Here is a 21602-nt window from a genome sequence, read left to right as displayed (position 1 = left end):
TTTGGGTCTATTTACACACTGTCTCTCTCTCTCTCTCTCTCTCTCTCTCACACACACACACACTGACGCCGCTGGGTGCGAGAAAACTCATAAATCTTACGTACCCATAAACGACAGGAGTAGCATCCCGAATAAAGAAATAGAGGGAGAGAGAGAGAGAGAGAGAGAGAGGGATAGCATAGACACAGACACTATTTTAAGTGTGTGTGCATGACAATATAGTAGGACTTTCTTTATTCATTTTTTCTTTAGTTTTTCTTGTCATTTAGCCTATTTATTCAATGTTGCATTTCCCTTCGCACAAAAGGGAGACTTAGAAGTGGAAGATGTAAAAGGTTGACGTCATATCGCTTTTTTTTGCTATCTAGTTGCAACATTGTTGCTGTCTGCATGTCTTCCTTCCTTCCACTGTGGCTTTCGTGTATTTTTGAAATTCATTTTGCACTTTGTGTTTATATACGTATAGCAGTAGGAGGGAGACCGGGTGTTGAAATATTAACAATACACATTATGACGTTTCTTCGGGGGAGGTAAGATGTGGCGTTCCTGTAAAAGTTGTGTGTGTGTGTGTGTGTGTGTGTGTGTGTGTGCGTTGAGGGGGAAGGGGTGTCCACAGACCGGTGCACCGTGCAGTGATCCTCCCAAAAGAGAAATCTAATCTTCACTCAGCGGCTCTCCGACTGTGCGTTTGTGTTGTGACTACACTGAACTTGGTGTGAGAGGGGGTTTAGTTGCTATTATCTGAGTCTTCCTGAATGTGTGGACTGCACAGCCAAAACGAGAAGAACTGCTCTCACCTCATTTAGACATGAAAATATGGCCAATGCTGCATGCATGTGTTGTCCTTCTTTACGCTGAAAGTTACACCAATATGGAAACGTGTGTGTGTGTGTGTGTGTGTAATCGCTTATTCACCATTCAAACGTCTCAATTCTAAACTCAAAATGAGCCCAGTTTTATGTGACTAAAAACCACCTGCTGCCCTCTTTCACTCGAGGCAGTATTTGTATGTGCCGCCGAGGTGTTTGGAGCCCCCTTGTTCCCCCCCCCGTGCCACTGATCCCCGCGCGGCGCGTGGTCAACGACATAAAGGGAGCGGGCTGTCTGCTCGGTTACCGCCGCACAGGGAGGGCTCCGGTCCCTGCTCCGGTCCCTGCTCCGGTCCCTGCTCCGGTCCCTGCACCGGTCCCTGCTCCGGTCCCCGCTATAAGCCGCCGCTGCCGGCCGTGTGGAATAAACCCAACGGATAAGAGCCTCACAGAGCGGCAGAACGGCAGAACCGAAGACGCGGGGACGAAAGGCGGGAGAACCCGAGAGACGGAGACGTGGACGTGGACGGGGGGGGGGGGGGGAATAGAAGAAGAAGAAGAAGAAGGGTGCCCAGCAGGGACGAGTGGCTGGCAGCGCGAGCGACACACGCGAAAAGAACGGAATTGGACCTTTTGTTATCTCCCAGCGGCGGTGCAGGCAGCGCTGGTGCTGGGGCGGAGGGAGGAGGACGGAAGGGGGTGGTAGAGGGGGTTTGGTGGTGGTGGGGGGGGGGGGGGGGGGGGGGGGGGCGAGCAGGCAGCAGGCAGGCTCCCGGTTAACTCGTTCAGCTCGTGCGCTAGCTTGGCTGCCTGTAGCCCATTAGCGTAGGCTACAACGAGCCCGGGCGTCCGTGTCTCCGGCCCCGTCCGCCTCTCGCCCAGCCGGCCGTACGTGCCGCACGGTGCCCGGTCTGCCGCCGGGAGGAGCTGCGGAGGCGCTGGTGATCCCGAACAGCCGAGCTGTAGCCTCGAGACGGCACCGGAGGAGCAACGGGCTTTCGGGGAGAAGAACAAGATAAGGAAGAGGAGGAGGAGGAGGAGGAGGAGAGGACCAAAACTGGACTGAACAACTGGGATCGGATTGGTTTTTTTGTTCAATCGTTAGGATTATTATTCACTACCAGACGCGCGTTAGGACATACTCTGTGATGCGGGTTTTCCGGGTCCGCGCCGGACTGGACCGGGACCGGTGCTAAATAAGGTAAGGACCATTGCCCGCGCGGGGGCTAGGCCTGCCGGTAGCTGCGTGACCCCGAACCACGTTACGGCAGAAACACGGGAGCCTTTTGCTGGCTGTGCGGCCTGAGATCGGCTCAGTGATTTATGGCCCATACGACTTCAGTCCCGGTTCAAGAAGAGTTCACAACGCTTTAAACTGCTGTAGCGACATCCCCCCCACCCCACCCCACCCCACCCCCCCGCCCCCTTATTCTCTCGGCCTTCCATCCCTGTCCCCTTTCTTTCTGTTCTTCATCTTCTCATTTTCTTTTCCTCCTCTCCATCCATTTAAACTATTTATTTGTGAGCCGCCCGTTATTTTGTTCTCTATTATCTAAGACCTATGTAGTAGTTACCTTCTGCCCCCATGTCCCCCTTATTATTATTATTATTATTATTATTATTATTATTGTTGTTGTTGTTATTATTATGCTACTATCTCACACTGTATTTCACAGTTCATTGTTTTGATGGCTCTGATCTGGTCCATCTTTGGTTGTTTCTGGCCTCGCCTCCACATAACTGGACCCTCTCTTTCCCGCCGTGTGTATGTGTGTGTGTGTGTGTGTGTTGTTAATGGGTTCAAGCCATGCGTGGATTGTCCAGTTAATGCATTCTCTGTGTGACCCCCTGCTTGCGTTGCTCCTCTCATGGCAGGCGCCATTTGTAATTTTATATCCCAGGATAAAACACAGACACTGGACACCATTTGCCGATCTCTCCCTCTCCCTCTCCCTCTCTCACCCTACCCTCCCTCCCTCTGTTGTTTTTGTTTGGGTGGCCGTTTCTCTGTCCGTGTAAATGGATTATTCAGGGAGGCGTCTAGTAAAGTTGGTGATTGTATTAAGCTGCAGCCCCTACAAGCAAGGGGGCAGAGACATTACGTGTCCTGTATAATGGCGAAACAACGGTATGATTTAATAACCTATTCCTCCAACACTCAATGCCACGGCCGCGCTCCCCTCCCGTCTCCATTGCTCTCTCCCTCTCTTCTTGGGACTATTCCTCAGAGTAAATAATTAGGATTCCAGCTTGTCTACTAGAAAGATAAATGGCTGACATGTTGGACGTGCTGAGATCTAGAAGGGCTGGAATGTCTAGTCCCGTAAAAAAAGAATAATATACATACATTTACTTTTTTCTTTCTATTTCCTTTTTTCTATTTTAAATCAATTTGGCTGTAATAATTATACAGTGCACAGGTTTTTCCATTTAAAGGAGGATATTCGTTTTTAGGGAACTTGGTTTGTATTCTCCCTTTTTTGCTCGTTATTTCCCTTTGTTGATGGATGACATGCAGACCATTATCTAGAACGGGTGCGCACAGAAAAACGTGTACAAATACTCCATGAATGACAAATAGCCTACTAGTGGAAATAATTCCATATTCTTTTACATCTTTTTTTCTTTTTCCTTGAAGCGTTTTGAAACTTAGGGGCTGACATTTGACGACATAACGTATCTTCGCCAGCGCGTTATTTAGCATTTCAGCTTGATTGTTTTTATGTTTTACTCTTTGCTCATTTTTTCTTAGTTGTTACATGTCCGCGGTGGCTTCCAACAGGCCTCGCTCAGTGTCCAGGGGAAGGCAGAGGTGTGCAGCTTTAGGCCCGGCCGGGGATGTGTAGCGCGCAGCGGTGCGCGCCAGGTGCTCCGCGGCGCCGCAAACGCCCCCCCCCCCCCCCCCCCCAGGGATGAAGGGTGTGATGGGACGCATGTAGGGGTTAGACGGCTATGTGGTGTCCCCTCCCTCCCCCGGCCAGGATGGAGCTCGATCCTAATGGATCACTGACTCGTGAAGCTTCTTCTTTGGGTTCTTTTTTCTTTTTTAATGGCCTCTTTTGTACTATATTATTGTTCATGTCTTGCTTAAATATCCTCTTCGTCAGCATTTTCAAATTGCCTGCTGTGGGCATAATTCATGTTTTTCTTTCTTACGGTATTTAAAAAAAAACGAATGTAAAACAATTCAATCATCTGCAATAATAAGCAATAATTTTCCTCTGGCCAGTTAAAAAAAATACAAAAAACGGCCTTTTATTCAAACGACCGCTTCCGGAGAACCAAAATGAGTGAGGTAACAGTCGGGCAGACCCAAACACTAAATCATACGTGAAAGGCAGAGGCTGACAGGAGGAGGCTACCTCCATCAGTCACTAAGGGATTTTATTTATTTAATTTATATTTATACATACATAAAATATAAAATATATATTTATTATATATATTTATTTATTTATTATATATATATATATATAATATTTTATATATATATATATATATATATATATTTTTATTTATTTATTTACTGCGCAATCACGAGACAAAATAACACTTTCTGCTTGAATTACAGCAGACAGGATGGGGTAGTGCTTTATTATCAACCGTAACAAAAAATATATAATCTGAAAAACAACTCTGAATGAAGTATAAAAGAATTTGACCTATAGATAGTAATATTGAAAGCAATAATGACACACATTGTATGTCGTTTGATTCCCAAGTTCATATAGGTAAATATTTGTCATCGTTATTTGCTGACAAATAGAATAATGAGCTAATATAAATCATTAAAAAATCAAATTTTATAGTCACTTCTAATCTTAATTAAATAGGTAAATGGGCTATTAAATAAAATAACTGTTGAAAAATAACCAACAATAACCAAATTATGTATAATAACTATATAATTATGTATAATAATGCTTTTTAAATACAACCATCTGAATTCCTGTGAAAATCCAACATGAGTGCATATATGTGTCTTTGTGTGTGTGTGTGTGTGTGTGTGTGTGAACACTGTCTGCCCTCCTGAAGCCTTCTCCACTAGAGCATCTGCAGGCTGTGTACCGAGCTCAGAAGGGTGGGGGAGGGTTCAGGAGGGTGGGGGTGAAGAAAGAAAAGCAGTGGTTTCTATTCATGTCATGGCGCCTTTCATGAGAGGAAGATGGATTTATCTCTCTCATTTTCTCCGTTGTGCCTCTCCTAACCTTTCAGGTCAGATTGCAGGAGGCCGCTGGAGAGACACCGCCACGTGACCCCGGTGCCAAATGGTCTTCCGGCAGCGGCTCTCTGCAAGGACCGGAGCACACCAAGACGCCGTCACCTCTCTCAGAAATGCAGAAGACAACCTACTACGACAACTCCTCTGCACTCTTCGGTGGCTACTCGTCCTACCAGGTGCAAGGGGCGGCGGCCGCGGGCAACGGCTTCGGGGGCTACGATGCGGCCGCCCCGGTGTCCCACCTCCAGCCGGCCTTCCAGTCGGCGGCCCACCTGGACGTGGACTCGTACCAGCGCTCGGCCTGCTCGTTGCAGGCGCTGGGCAGTAACGGGGGCCACCAGCAGCAGCAGCAGCAGCAGCAGCTAGCCAAGACCAAGGATCTGAGCGTCAGCTGCATGCGGCCCAGCTTGCCCCCCGAGCACCACCCGGCCTCCCAGGTGTCCCCCCCGCTGCCCCCCAACTCCAGCAACGGCAACACCAGGGCCCAGCAGCCGGGGGGCAGCGCCGTGGTCTCCTCGGCCTCCAAATCAGGCCCCAACAAGTTGTCCAACTCGTCCTCGTCCATCTCCTCCTCCACGTCGTCCTCGTCTTCCTCGCTGCCCCCCAACCCCACCGTGGCCAAGCAGATCTTCCCGTGGATGAAGGAGTGTCGACAGGCGACCAAGCAGAAAAACTCTTCACCCAGCAACAACTCTGGAAACGGTGTGTTCCCCTGCACCTGTCTGTGCCTCTCTGTCTGTCTGTGCTTGGGTTCCCCCCCCCCCCCCCCCCTCCCCACAGCGCTACACAAACAACGTGTCCTCTCGCCCCAGTCTCCCTCTTCCTCCTTCTTTGCCCCTCTTATTTCTTCCTTCCTTCGTTTTCCTTCCTCATTAGCGCCCCCCCCCCCCCCCCCCCCTGTTTCTCCTTCCTTCTCCTTCCCATCACCACATCCCTCTTTCCTCACCTCTCTTATCAACATCCCCTTTCAGGCTCCAGATCCCCCCCCCCCCCCCCCCCCAGAGGATTGAAATGATTTCTCAGCTTGTTATGGAAAAACAGGCTTCCACAGGCCCTGGTTCTACTAGTCAAGCGGGTAATCTGGAGCTAGATATTCAGTGTGTTCTGGTCCAAGGTCATTTAGGCGTCGAATAGCATTTTAAAATGCACCGAGGAAGCTGGCAGGGCTTCCTCAGCCTGAATCCAACCCAGCACACTGGTCGGCATGGCATCTTTAGCACAGTGTAAAAATAAGCGGTGAAGGGTAAAAACAAGATCTCAGGTCCAACCTTAGTGAAACCTAAAGGATAAACATTTTTAAGAAAAGGATGTCGGTATTAATTGGATGTGTACAAAATAATTACACATGATTAGATTTAACAAATCAATACAAAATCAGATGAGTACCACTATTAACTAAAATGCAGAGTCAGGAGGTAATTATCTTAGTTTAGAGTAAAAAATGTATATGGCTCTCCCAGGTTCTCTAACAAGTGACACGATAAAGCAAACACCTCAGGGTGACCGATACCAACCTGGAGAAAGTTTCACATAATTCACATAACTCATAATTTTCCTGAAGGCAAAGATGCTCCCATGGTTTTATTTGAAGGACGGGTGAGATTAGTCTGAGTTCTGGTAAACCTACTGAGCGGATGGATTGACCACGTAACAGTTCCCCCCCTCTCTCTCCTCCTCCTCCTCCTCCTCCTCCTCCTCCTCCTTGGAAACCCACTGAAAAAAGAAGGATATTTAAAGGGCAAATTTAAATGTTATGTATGATAACAGGCGAATAGCGCTTCAGAAAGAATGTATCCATGGCATGCAGACATTTGATGTGGAAGATATTAGTAAACGCGGGGAGGCGATGGCGGCCTGGAATATCATCTGCATGTTTGATAACAGGCAAAGGAAACCGTCATCGAGGCAGACAGATGGGTAGCTTTCGATGGGGAGGAAATATCTCCGCCATAATGAATATGAGTCTTGTATTCAGAAAGCATTCAGCCGGCTGAGGGTTGGTCGGAGATTAGGCCATTTATTGATGAGATTTTGAAACAATCATTTTTGGAGAATGTCAAAACTCTAATTTGATGGTTACCTCTCTTCTCTCCGTGGCGGCGTGTTACACTATTCAGAGTAAGATAGGATCTCAGGGTGAACTCTTATTAGTAAGAACGAATCGCAGGCATATTATAACAATATATGGATAAAACAGACGCGAGATTCCTGTGGAATAAATCGCAGCTAGTTATGGATCATCTCAGCACCCGTGCTCCTCAGCCTTGACTCATGGGACCTTCAGAAGGACTGGGTCTGAATGACGTGGTTTCTTTTGAAATCAAGTATGTTCACACTATACATAAACACTGGACAGATGAAAGAATCCTTTTTTTCCGTTTGCTATTGCTCCAGCATAAGAAGGTATATAAGGGCCATTGAGGGACACATAAGGCACGGAAATATTCAGAGACAAAACACATAGTTACGAGGTACATTTACAAAAATGTAACAGCTTCAGAATTGTAGGAATTTGTTCTACCTACCTGTTTTTTTTATGGTATTTATGGCCTCTGCTCCGAAAATGGCATTCCCGTGACAAAAAGTTACTAAACTATTCTGCAACTAGGGACATTTTTTTCTGTCAGGATAAAGGGAAACCCCTATGAGTGCTCTGATGAGGGAAGATTACTGGCAAGGTTTTGTTAAGAAAACAAGAGGCTATGGTTGGCCGATTCAGACGTTCCGACCATTTTTTTTGTTCGTCTGACGCCATTGGATCCGACTAAACCCTTGTGGAAAAGATCCACAGCTCACATAGCCACTCAGAATTACAAATTAGAGCGCAAGTCTGTGAAATTCGATCCCCTAACCCCCCCCCTAATGTCACTTAGCAACAACAATAACTTCTGTGAGTCACGCAAGATGGATGCTGAATGTATTACAGTGCAGAAAGAGCGGATTAGTTTAATAATTCTGTTCAAAACGACAAAGTTAGGAGGCTCTTAGGATTTTTCAGATCGTGCTTATTACCCATTAACTAACGCTTATTGCAGTGACCTTGATATCATGCTTCTTTCTAACAGAGAGCGCAAGCAGTGTGACAGTGTGAGAGCAGCTTTGCAGGTCTCTCATCTTCCGAACATCCAGGTGGGCTTTGATTGATAAAGCGTCAGCTGTCGCCCATTTTTTAGGTTAACTGACTTTCATGGCTCGCAACCAAATGAACAGGGATCAAGCAGACCCGATGGACGGGATGCGATGGCATAAGAGTGACGAGCATATCTGCTGGAGGCCTCTTTGTGTGTGATAAAGCTAGCATACCTTTCCTGCTCTTTCAGAGCACTTCCTACCTGGAAGTGGTGGACTCACCACTCCGTGCTGCAGCTGCTGTTGCTGCCGGGGGTTTGCCTCTCCAGCCAAGATGCAATTTGGCGCGGGAGCACCCTGCTGCCCCGTCTCTTAATAACTGCCACCGTTATGAAGTGTTGACAACTAATATCGGGAGATAATTTAGCCACAGAGCCTGGACACCCCCTCCTCCCCCCCCCCACTCCCTGTGCTTTATTAACAACCTGAATGCTTTCTATCGCCTCCAGCACGAGTGTTTTATTTGCTCTTGCTCTCTCCATACCTTCAAGCATTTCTTCTCTTACTGTCTCTCCCCTGTTTTTGTCCTGTCATCCTCCCTTCCTCCGTATGATCTACTCTCTTCCGCCCCTGCAGCATCAGGAGGAGCCGAGAGCTGCAGCAGCGGGGAGAAGAGTCCCACCGGCGGCTCGTCGGCGTCGTCCAAGCGGGCCCGCACGGCGTACACCAGTGCCCAGCTGGTTGAGCTGGAGAAGGAGTTCCACTTCAACCGGTACCTGTGTCGGCCGCGCCGCGTGGAGATGGCGAACCTGCTCAACCTTTCTGAACGCCAGATCAAGATCTGGTTCCAGAACCGGCGCATGAAGTACAAGAAGGACCAGAAGTCCAAGGGCCTGAGCTCCAGTTCCGGGGGGCCCTCGCCGACCAGCTCCCCGCCCCTGACCATGCAATCCTCCGCCAGCTTCCTCAATTCTATTCACCCCATGGGAGGGGGCGGCTACGACGTCCCCTCCCCGCCGTCCTTCAGCAAGCCCCACCAGGGAGTGTCATACTCCATGTCCTCTGGCTACTCTAACGTGCCCATGAAGGGCTGTCCCCCCCAACAGAAGTATGGTGCCCCAGACCCGGACTACGGCGACCCTCATCCTCACCACGGCCTGGTGCAGGCCAACAACGCCGGCTACGGGACACCCGCCAACATGCAGGCCAGTCCGGTCTATGTGGGGGCCGGCAGCTACGTGGAGCCCATGCCCGGCTCGGGGCCCTCCATGTATGGGCTGAACCACCTCGGCCCCACGCCGCCCCAACACCAAACCATGGACTACAACGGGGCAGGCCCCATGTCGGCCGCCAACCAGCACCATGTAGGCGGAGGCGGACCCCCGGGTCCCTGCGATCCCCCAACGCACCCAACGTACACCGAGCTGTCGGCGCACCACACCTCAACTCAGGGCAGAATCCAGGAAGCACCCAAGCTCACTCACCTGTAACAGGTTTGGAACACAAAAGGAAAGACTTAGGGGGATAGTGAAGAAGACGCAGAACAACTAACACGCAGGGACTCTACTGCTGCAGCGGGACGGCATGAGGGACCAAGGGAGACAGACAGGGGCCGTCCAGTGGCTTGTTCTTGGGGCAGCAGCCACATTGTCCAGCCGCTTTGTTTCCACCGCCTTGTAGTTAGGGCTAAGCTTTTATTGCTTTATTTAAGTAAAGCTAATTGGATTTAAAAATAATATATTAACGTTTAAAGTTAACGTCGTAGCATGACTTTGCGTGTTGCTCAAAAAAAGAAAAAGGCAAGGCAGTGTAATTTAACGGTAGTAAAATCAACGGTGGTATTTTTTTAAGCCAGGGACCAAACTTCCTCTTTTACATCCTCGTACAGGAAGTGATTTTTTTACACAGGCATTTTTAAAGCAACTCACCCCTCTTGGGCATAGCTGTACGGTGAGCGCTGTCATTTAGTGAGCTAATCCACTGCACTGTCAATCAGGACACCACCACGTTGACTATTGCTAACAGAAGTTCATGACGAGCTCAATCCTCTAGAATGTGTCAAGTTAGACAGACAATAGTTTTGTGTGTGTGGGTGGAGCACACTGCAGCTGTAGCTCGGCTAGCATGTTCGGCGCAGGCCACGGCACGTTGTGTAAACATTCACTCCTGCACACACACGTCAAGCAGCTTCCCCGCCTGGCAAATTCAATTTTAATGGGCGGTTTAACGAGGTGGTTGGATTTATGACTATGAGCTTTCTTGTCAGCGTGGCTCCGCCTCTCAATCAGGCGTAGAGGTGGAGCGACGCGTGCGTACGACAGAAAAGCAGTGGACGTGTCCTCCCCCTTCTGCTGTCTCCTCCCGCCTCCTGCCGGACCGGACCCAATCGCTACTAACCCACTGTCTTCTCCACATTTTCCCACACACACACAGACATAAATCCATCAACCACATGTGCACCTACACACCCCTTCCATGAATCTTTACAGGGTTTAAGAAGCTACTAGCTCAAGGGCTAAGCTAGCTCCCACGTGCACGCACGTCTGCGCTAAGCTAAGCTTGGGCCTCCAAACACACACGCACAGCGATGCTAAGCTAGCTTCCTTTTGTTGACACACCAGACAGCCAGGTGAGCGGCTGTTGACATCTTTACACAAACACAGGAGAGGACATGGAAAAGATATTTCAATGTTCTTGTTTTAGCACATCATCGAAACAGGGTAAATGATAAGATTGGAGAACACTATTTATTTATGTTTGGGTAAGTAATTTACCGCACCCCCCCTCACCCCCCTTCTTCTATCTCTCTTTCTCTGCCTGTCTCTTTCTATCACTTCGGAAGGGTTCAGTTAGGCTACTTTAGCAAACACCAATGCAGAGGTTGTCCACATTTTATATTGTTTTATTTTGTTCTCACATATCTTGACTTTTAACGTGGATACAGGGTATATATATTTGAACAGAATGCATGTCCCAGATATGTGAGCTAATGTGTGGTCTCTGCTCTTGTGGAAATAAACCTCCCCGTATTGTTTTTGTTTTTTGAAGTGCAGCTCTACACAAAAGCTTTTCACATCTGGGCATCATTGTTGCACTGAGAGTTTACATTTAGATGGTTAAAGGTAAAAATAGGATTATAATAATGAAATCTTATTTTGAAGACGGAAGGCCCTCCAATCAAAGTGTCTTTCGCCAATGTTTGTTCAAGTGAACATTCATATATAAATATTTATTTGTTATAGCCAGTTTTAAAAAAAGACTTTCTTTTTTGTATTATTATTATTTATCCTTCATGTATTTATATTGAGAAAAAATACTGTACTTTTCTAGTATTACATGTTATGAAAGAAAAAAAACATTGTGTTTCTTCTTGTCCATTGTACTGAAGTTACATTTTTTTTAGTTCTTGTATTTTAGAAGAAGAATACGTAGTTTTTATGTAATGACCCTTGTACATACATGTCTTGGCTTGTACAGGGAAAAATGCAAGGGCCGGGATCGGTGACCTGTCCTAGCATAGTCTGATCAATTTAAGTACTAGCTGGAAAAAAAATGAGTCTTCATTTTTTTGGGGGCAAAAAAACAACTTTATTTGTAGCTCCTCTTTTATTTCCTTGTTGAGAGAGTTGTCTGTCGAACAATTCTTTAATAAAATGTTATGTTATTCAGAGATTCAGTTTGTTTATGACTCTCAAGTGCCCTCCGGTTATCATCTTATCAGCAGCATCGCTGTCAGCTAAAAACCTGCCACGGACGATTGTATCGATTGCAAAGGCAACGTACAAATATTTCTCTGCGGTTGGCCACTGACTGTGGTCGAAAAAGCTGTGTAAATATGCGATTAACTGCACACTAATGTCAGACATAAGCCAAACATTTACAGTAAGTCAAGTTACTTTGACATAAAGTCATCCAAACTGAAGGATGGGATTCAAAAGAATGACCAGAAAGAACCACTGTTTCACCAAACTTTTCAAATGAGTTAAATCGATTAGTTTCCATAATGTGCTCTTTCCCTGGGATGTGATGGTTAAGGATCTGCTGTGAGAGTGACCTCTTTCCAACTTGGGACAAGTTTTTCCAACGTCTATTCGTAGATATGTTAAGACCACATTTCAAAGTGATTTGTAATATTCTGTCCTCTACTTTGTGTTATAACATTATTTCAGAGGTTTAAAAAGAAACCACATCCATTACCACCGTTATTAAAAATCACGTGGAAAACGGGCTTAAAAAACGTTCACTTTTTAACCAATTTGTAACCTTTTTTCAACGTCGGGCATAGACGTCTTTTCAACGGGTAAATTGCTCCCTGGAAACTAAAATGTTACATACTTAGTCACAGTTGTCATGTTAACAGCCCTTAACAGGGACAAACACATTCTTTTTTAAACTTATATTTATTAATATCAATATAACAACACTATACATGAAACACTTTCCCTAAACAACAACAGAATCCCAAAATTAAATATATTTCACTGAAAATAAACTGAAAAGTTATTTTAGAATGCTGAGTTTGTAGCTCTGAATCATTAGAACTTAATTTTCAGATTCTGTAACAAGATCTGGCTCTCAGTCACTTGAATCGGGATAGTATCCGTCCCCCTCAATCGTCACTCGATGATTCTTGTGTTAAGGGAGTCGCCTCAATTGCAGATTTCTCTAATCAATGTGTTTATTAAATTCAAATTATTTTATTTTGTTCAACCCTAAATAAAAAATAAGCCTCTGAGAGCTTTACAGTCTGAAAAAAATTCAACATCCTGTCCCAAAACCATCACATCGGCAGGTAAAACTCCCTCCAAAATGAAAAAAAAAATTTCAACTGGCTGAAACCTGAGGGAGAACAGGAGAGCAGTAGGTGTGTACAGAATGAACAACTTAAAAATGTACGGTACATTCAATTCCTATGACAGAAATGATTCATTTTACCAGTGCAGGGACAATCTCTATTAGATGTAACCACCATCCACCAAAACCTGTGAGGAGAGAAAGCACAAAGACTTCAGGAAAAAGGCAAAGATGGTTTTATGATGACAGTAATAGCAAAGTGACTAATAATGATAACAGCAGCAGGTGTGTTAGAATCCTCATTTATAGATGTCTCAGATCCCTTGTGTGTAAAATATCCCTCTGGTCATCATCAGTTGTAGTAGCTACAGCATCAATTTGGGCTTTAACCTCACTCCATCTTTAAATCTTAATATTGTTAAGAAAGTATTGTTTTCCTAACAGTATAAACAAGGTAACAATTCATCTGCAACTTATTGCATTTCAGGAGTAACAATGTCAGGTATATTACACAGTATCATACCTCTAATTTTCAATCTTCAAGCATGCAGTAACTTCTAATGTTTTGTTCCTCTTGTTACAGACCACCACTTGTTGAATTTAGCCCTTGCAATCTAAGTTTTTTTCAATATGAAATGGGAAAGGCAATACTATTTAATGGATACAGCAATAACCACACCAAAGACACGGAAGACCTTCTATGATGTTTACTTTTGGTCCAGGTCATTATGCTGAACGCTAGCATGCTACAAGCTAGCATGCTACAAGCCAGCATGCTAAGTAGCAAACTATCTGCGCTAACGCTAACTAGCTTACCAAAAAGAACAGTCTTTCCCGTATTGAGTGGACAGCTCAAGTAAAACAACTGGTTATAGTTCCAGGTGTGCTTCATTCAAACACTCATGTACTTACAGAGTATTGGGGCCGGTAGCCGTGGTTGTATCAGCCCGTTCACGTCGCTCTGCTCCCGGACACACTTCCCCTCGTGCAGCACCCGGTGGAAGCTCTGCAAGCGTCTAAGATCTTGCGCATGCGCGTTACAGATGTGAGCAGAGTTACGTGTTTTCCACCAATGTTTGAAACGGCCGGCATTATTTTGTCCTTAAAGCATATTATCAACAGCACACAGTCCGTAATTTCATATTTGTGACGTTTTAGGAGAAATAATAAATGCGTTGAAGTCTTTGCGTAGACCAAATTTTGCCGACCAGTTCATTCATTATTATGAAAAATTCAATGATAATATCGTCTGTCTTTCAACCTTACGTTACAACATGAAACATTATCAACGAATTCATGTTTTTTTTAGCACGTTTTTTTTTAGCACGTTGACCTTTTAGCTTGTTGAAAAGACGTTGAAATGAGGTCTTTGGCGTTCAAACCTCATTTCAACCCGATTTCAACAATATTTCAACGTTGTATCTAGTGTTCACTGGGTTGGGTCAATACCTTGGGGCTAAATCATGGTGTTGCTGTCAGAAAGAAACCTGAATAATTACTTCAAGACCCGAGAGCAACATGTAACTTGTCAGAAGTAAAAAAGAAAACTCTTGAGGCAAACTTCCAGTCGGCCGCATGTCTCTTTTATGATTTCAGAAAGAAGGGGGTGCTGCAGCAAAGCGGCGGAACAATGTTCCAATGACATGCTACTGTGCAACTGGTGTTCATTTACCGCTCTGATTAGCAGCTACCACCCATATTGTGTGACCGGGCCTTATCTCAGTGAACGGTGAAATCTAAAACCTGATACCTGCTGTATGCTTGTTGTCCTTCTGACGAGGAAACATTGACATTAGCCCCCATGTTTTTGTCTGCTCCAATAATAGTGGTAGCACATGTTCCCCACACACAACCTGGCTGCTGAGGTGCCCTTGGGCAAAGGACACCATCACGCGAGAGCCGTCTGTTAGGGGCGCTCACTCTACTCTGAGGTTAAATTCAATCGTGGAAGATAAGAGGTCTGACTTCAAATGGTGAGCAAGACCATGTGGTGTGGCTGAAAGCTCTGGTGGAGCCATGTTTTCTTCTGCTTCAGTGAGTGTGAGGCGGTCCATCATGGTTAGAGTTAGTTATCCATTAGTATTGGTCTTGTTATAGTTATACCATGTGGAAACTAATTTATTAATAATTGTATTATATGTTTAAGTTGCATTTGCAGTTGAATTTCTGACTATTCATTGTTGCTTTTCTATGGATTTTTTTATTTAATTTTATTCAATATATTTTATTCCCTTCTGCTACTGAGAAAGTTCACTTTGGGTCCAGAATAATCTAACTTTTCTAAACATATACAACCTAATACACATTTAATCTTAAAGCTACAGTTCAGCCCAGTAAATCTAAAACACGTTGTTTCGTTTACCTGTAGTGCTATTCACGTGTCAAAATCTAAAATATGTATTTCTGGTTTGCATGTATGTTTTTTTTCTACCGAAATTATTTTTTTCCTCCTACTGTCTTTTTTTCACATGCATAACGATCCTATACATGTCCTGTGGTTTTGTTAATGTTTAAAAAAGCCCTAAGGCCCGCCCCTTTGTCGGCGGTCACATGGCCACCCCCCCCCCCCCCCCCCCTTCATATCGTTCTCACTCTCTCACGCGCTGAGACGCCTGAGAGCAGCGTTCAACTTTGGACATAAATCAGGCTCCCGTAAATAATGGCTGCACTTCCCTTTACATCTCCGTTGGACTAACAGACAATAAAAACACCAATAAGGAGAGATTGGATCTAATTTATTGCCTCATAAAAAGTGGCGGAGGGCTCGGCTTCAGAGCAACACTGAAAACAGTGCACGGAGCGCGCTCACGGTCACGCGCAACCTATGTAGTCACACAGTATAATCGCAGCAATCAGTTGACGATTTTGAGCCTGGGAATTTGTCAAGAAAGTGATGCGTCGGACGAGAGCAGATTACATTTGTACCATGCAAATAACAAAACCAAAACCAGAGTAGTAATAATAATACAAATCACAATAACACTTATAAACAAGTAAATACATAAAAGCACACATTATTAACTATTCATATTAGGTGGACCATCACTATTTTCCTAACCCTAAAACAAAACAATTGACTGCCAAATAAATGAAGTCACCACATCCCCATCTTCATTCGACCAATCCACGCGTCCCATGTGATGAAAACTGCCTTTGTTTATCAACAAAACTTCCAATAATCTTGTTGGTATTTTAGAAAAATTATTCAATTTCAAATAGTATCTTAAAAATAGAACGTAGACCAGGCATGCAACAGACTGCGGTGCATTGTATTGCTGGAGCTCAGTCAGTTTGCACGCGGCCTCGGCCTACTCGTTGCCTGCGCCTTTTCTGCTGCGTTCAATGGCCCTGACTCCCACGCGCATTTCTGCCGTTTTCCCCCTGTCTCTCGCCCCTTTTCAGAATCAGACGGGTTGAAGCCAAATTGCATGGGAAAAGAGGAGAGAGCTAAATAGCCAATTCTCTAAAAGTATCTGAGTCGGTGTTTTTGTTACCCCAACCGATAAAATAGACGCTTATACGTGAGTGCGTAAAAACCGGTGCGAAAAAGTCAAATAAATATAATAAAACACGGCAAGTAGATGTAGTAGGGAAGAGGGTGGGGGGCGGGGGTTGATATTTAGGGAGAGAAGAGGGGCTGCTGTCAGGCTCTTTGCAGCAGTGAAAGATTGATCACCGCACATTTTCTCCACACTTGGGGCTCCTCGATCCCTTCCCAAAAATATCCTATCTCCTGCTCTTTATTTGAAAGAAAAATAAATAATACAAATGTACATGCGCGCCTGTTGAGCCCGAAGGGCACCCAACGCGCTCTCACTTCCCATTACTGTTCATAATATTGCTACTGTATTATTAGTATATCTTGTTTTACTAAAGGAGGGTCTCCCCTCCTTTTTGGAGCTACATGGAGCGACCTCGCTGTGAACTCCCCCTCTCTCTCTGTGTCGTTCCCTCTCGTTGCGTAAACACAACGGACATTTTTAACAGACATCGCACTAGAGGGAGGGTAAGAGAGAAAGAGCGAGAGAGAGGACAGGGGGCTATTTTAGTAACCTTATATTTAGATATTAGATTTAGATATTTGAGGGACCCGGCTCTGTTCAAATAGGAAGAAAAAAAACAACGATTCGAGCAAAAAGAAAGAACACTTACACACCACCTGGCCTCTCTTCCCCAACAAATCTAAATGTGTTTATCTCTGCTCTGCTGCAAGCCGCTCTGCCTCCGCTTCATCATCCTCTCCTCCTCAACGGCTGCGCCTTCTAGACATTTGTTTTTATTTCTCTCTAGGTCTAAGATTGGGATTTCCAGCCTCTGTCAACGTTCATAAGATTAATGAGCTGAGTGGTGTACAGTGATTTTTTTTTCCCTCAGATGGACCATATTGTAAACGGTTCCAGCCAGCGCCAACCACCCTAACCGTCATCACCCAGAGGACCAAAAAAAAAAAAGAGAGAGAGATGCTCTATTGTTTGTGCGTGATTAACACCGGATCCGCGGAATGTGCCGAACCTGCCGCCCACGCGGTCCACATGGCGATCGGCGGCTTCGCCGTCTCTCCTCCTCCCCGCGCGTTACCCCCCGTGAGGGGTGAGACAATAGCAGCCGTCCTGGGATGCAGCCCCGCTTTGCCAAAGCATTTGGTGGAAAAAATGATAATGCTGTTTCCCACTGCCTTCGCCGCCACGGCCCGCCCCCCCCCCCTCTCCAAACCCCGATTGGCAGTTTCGCGTCACGTGACCAGGAATTGGCTGCAATTTTGCCCCATAGTTCTTCAGTTTAGCCTACCCATGGTCCCCATACGCTAGTAATATCACCAATTTACACAATTATTATATAGCCGCTGTATTTGCACCATTGCGGTTGGGAGCCTATGCTCGTGCGCTTTTTCATTTCTTTCCACCCGGGAAGCCATATTGTTTTGTGTGCGTGTGCGAGCGTGCGCGTCTATGTGTGTTTGTGTTTTTTTTGTGTTTTTTTTATTTTGGGGGACGGATTGTTTCGGGGGTCTCGCCGTTCTGAGGTCGACACTGGTTCGAGGGAGCTATGAATTTTGAATTTGAGAGGGAGATCGGTTTTATCAACAGCCAGCCGTCCCTAGCAGAGTGCCTGACGTCCTTCCCAGCCGTCCTGGAGTCATTTCAAACTTCATCAATCAAGGAGTCGACAGTAATTCCGCCTCCCTTCGAGCACACCATCCCCAGCCTCAGCCCCTGCACAGCCAACCAGCCGAGACCGTCTGCTAGGAGCCATCAGAACCGGAGAACATCCATTGCCAATGGCCTCCAGACGAATCACCGGGGCGCCCAGCAACACTGCCCGACCGGTCAGACCCCTGCGTCGGCCTCCACCGCCCCGGCCGGCCCACTGGCCCACGAGTTCCCCTGGATGAAAGAGAAGAAGTCCTCAAAGAAGTGCCCGAAGTCTGTGAGCGGCTCCAGTGGTGGCGGATCCATCATCCCCCCCGCCTCGTCCTCCCCGTCGCCGACCGCCTCTGGGTACGCATTGGCGGGCATCGAGTCACCCACAGGTCGGTAGGCTGTGAAGCTGGAGCCAATGGCGGGAGTGTGACGGGTAGAAGCATTGTGCTTTCATTTTCGGTCATTTCAGAAACTTCATTAATTACACTCTGCATGGATTTAAGATGACAATGTCGTGTTCTTCATCAGTGTGTGTGTGTGTGTGTGTATGTGTGAGCTGCGCGGTGCTGTAATACTGTGTCAACAGGGTGGCCATATCTAGACCACTGCATTATGCTGCAGTGCTTTGCACTCTATCATCACGCATGTAAATGTGCACCCGTAACGTCCCTCTCTATCTGATTATATCTGCCAAATGCATTGCCTCTCACACCAATCAATTCCACATCATTTAGCACATATTTCCAAAATACATTTTGTCTACACTGAGTTAATAATCGTGCGTTACGACGCACAAAGGTATAGATATTGGCCCCCTCTCTGCCGCCCCCCCCCTCCCCCCCTCCGCCCTGCTGCAGCCTAATTCCTTTTCATCCCTGGGTTGTGTGATTTCAGCAGTGGCAGCGTCGCCGTGACATTATACATTCATAACACAACAGAGGTGGTAGCCATATTGGATGGAGGAGTTGGAACCATGATGTCGAAGCAGATGGAAATATGTTGGTGTGGGGGCTGCGGGTGGGATAGGTGTGTGTGGGGGGAGAGGGGGGGGGACTACATATTACACAGGATACATGCTGCACTCAATCTGATCTTCGTGGATTTAGCTCATGTAGCAATCATCGCATTTGTTGACCCCCCCCCCACCCCCTAGTCCTCCAAATTCTAAAACCCTGCCCCGTTCATTTTAACTGAATTTATTTGTCCCCGCTTGTGCTCATTTCTTACCCAATATCTATATATTTCTCATATATTTCTCATCTCATTCTTAAAAAAAGACATTTGTGATTTTAGTCATGTTCCCTCCACATTGCTTTCACGTGGACATCCCAGAATTGTCTCCTTGCCCGGTGATATATCTATTTTCCCACAGCTGGATTACAGAAGAGAGAGGCCCCTGTTTGACATTTGAATCCTCTTTCTTCATCTACCATTTTTCTTGCTTTATTATTATTTGTATTATTATTATTTTATTTTTTACCAACAAACAAATTAGTCCACTCCTACAGTTGTGACTTCGAGCAGTATTTTTTCTGAGACTTATTATTTTTTATTACAGTCAGACTGGTGCTGAAGCAGTTTATTTCCCGGCTTGCAGGCAATACAATATATAGCTTATAAAGGATGGCTGAAATTACAATTTGACTTTTGAAATAAATATAAAATTAAAACCAAAGGCAAACATCGAATAGCTTTGAAATAGCAATGACAATAACTCCTCCAAGTCGTTCTCCTCTCCATTTATTTTGTCTTCGGTTTCCCTGCAGACCCGAGCCAGGCGAATTTGGATAACGGAGGTGCCGGGTCCAGACGACTGCGCACAGCCTACACGAACACGCAGTTGCTGGAGCTGGAGAAGGAGTTCCACTTCAACAAATACCTGTGCCGGCCCAGGAGGGTGGAGATTGCCGCCCTCTTGGATCTGACCGAGCGGCAAGTGAAAGTGTGGTTCCAGAACCGGCGGATGAAACACAAGCGCCAGACGACCCACCACCGGGACGGCGGAGGCCACGATTCGGGCGAGTTCGAGCCGCTCGAAGGCGCCGACGCGTCGTCCCCTTACTCGAGCCAGCCGCTGGAAGCATCTGGCACCGGGGAGGCTGAGTCTGACTGCGAGGCGGGGAGCTGCAATCCATCTTCGGCCGCCTACGAGAATGACAGTGGAGACAATGCACAGCCCACGTCGGAGAACGGAGGCCGGCTGAGCAGCCCCGAACGCCCACAGTTGCTCGGGGCATCTGGCTCCTCCGACGTGGCCGCGGGTCGCCACTCTCCGCCGGCGTTCACGGCGACGGGCTCCTCCGCCCTCCCGGGCCTGATGCAGCTCGGCGAGGCCGCGCTTGCGGCAGCAGAGGCCCCGTGCGACCCGTCCTTCTCCGAGCACCGGGACTCCTCCGCCTCCTCCAGCTTGTCCTCAGCGGCCGCGGCCACGTCCTCCTCGGCCGCGCTGCCGGACCTGACCTTCTTTGCCGGGGAGGCTTGCCTGTCGCCCAGCCTGCAGAGCTCCCTGGACAGCCCGGTGGATTTCTCCGAGGAGGACTTCGACCTGTTCACGAGCACACTGTGCACCATAGACCTGCAGCACCTCAACTTTTGAGAAATAGAAAAGGACAAGAACACAAGGAGCACTGAGCGGAGGAAGAAGGCCCCGAAAGCTTCTCGGAAACATTCCTGTAACATTTCTGAATGAAAATGATCGTCCTGTATTTTTTCGTCTTCTGCTGGCTTTTATTCTACGGTTATAACTTACCTGGTTTGAGAGAGATGCACTTCATTTATTTTTTAAAAATATTTTAAACATCCATGGGATTTTATTTTTTTGTTTTTTTTTTCCACGGTCGAAACTCTTTGGATGTTTGTCTCTCCCCGTTTTCAGGTAATTTATTGCCTCCGTTGTTTTTTTCCCTTCTTTTTTTTAATCAGAAATGATTCACCCTCATAAGTATTTGTGAATTTGTTCCATCTCGTACATTCTGATGCAGAATTAATAACCTCTCAGGAACTGTTCACGGAGTCTGTTGGTGCACAAAGCTGGACTGCTTTTTAGAAAAATAAAAATTCCAACTGAATGATGAATTATTTGTCTCTCTCTGAACGAGACAAGAAAAGTACTGATGACCCGAGTTTTAGACACTAGTTTATTTATTGAGATTCTTTAATAGTGAAAATCCAAATTATTTATTGTACATATATTTTCATAGTGTAATAATAATAAAAACAGAAACATTTAACATGTGGCCTATGTCGTTTTGTGTGATGAATACAAGAGGTACCGAACAGCCTTTATTATAACGATAAATGAAAAATTTAATTCACCCTGTTTTAACACCATATACAAAGTGAGAATTCAGCAGTATTAGTATAATTTTCTTATTTATCATTTGGCTGCTAATATTTATACTAGTGTACTATATTTTTACCTCCACTTTTATAGTGAGTATAAATAATTTCCATGCCATATTTATACATACATAAAATATTCTTCTATAAAATAAGCTTCAGTGTAATTTTATAACATTTTAACCTTTAAATATACATTTCACTCACTCATGATGTGAACTAAATGCA

At 46.0% G+C, this 21602-nt stretch overlaps 2 protein-coding genes across 6 annotated transcripts in view; both read left to right on the top strand.

The window, feature by feature from the left end:
* Positions 1-11863, top strand: part of hoxb3a (homeobox B3a) — an 85183-nt gene extending 73320 nt beyond the window's left edge. For 4 of the 5 annotated variants that reach the window (XM_037476150.2, XM_037476148.2, XM_037476149.2 and 1 more), the window contains 2 exons: positions 5025-5733; positions 8737-11863. In XM_037476150.2, the coding sequence (XP_037332047.2) occupies positions 5145-5733; positions 8737-9590 (1443 nt within the window). In that variant the 5' untranslated portion in view covers positions 5025-5144 and the 3' untranslated portion in view covers positions 9591-11863. Of the gene's footprint in view, positions 1-1612; positions 2011-5024; positions 5734-8736 lie in introns of those variants that run through there. The other variant, XM_037476155.2, reaches the window with a different exon arrangement.
* Positions 11864-17609: 5746 nt separating this feature from the next.
* Positions 17610-21265, top strand: hoxb2a (homeobox B2a). Its single transcript, XM_037476174.2, has 2 exons — positions 17610-18424; positions 19802-21265. The coding sequence occupies exons 1-2, from the start codon at positions 17941-17943 to the stop codon at positions 20629-20631; spliced, it is 1314 nt and encodes a 437-aa protein (XP_037332071.1). The 5' UTR covers positions 17610-17940; the 3' UTR covers positions 20632-21265.
* The last annotated feature ends 337 nt before the right edge of the window (positions 21266-21602 follow it).

Source organism: Pungitius pungitius, chromosome 12, assembly GCF_949316345.1.
Source record: "Pungitius pungitius chromosome 12, fPunPun2.1, whole genome shotgun sequence".
NCBI classification, from domain to species: Eukaryota; Metazoa; Chordata; class Actinopteri; order Perciformes; family Gasterosteidae; genus Pungitius; species Pungitius pungitius.
Note: the sequence above shows the minus strand (reverse complement) of the source record. Positions and strands in the feature narration are given on the sequence as shown.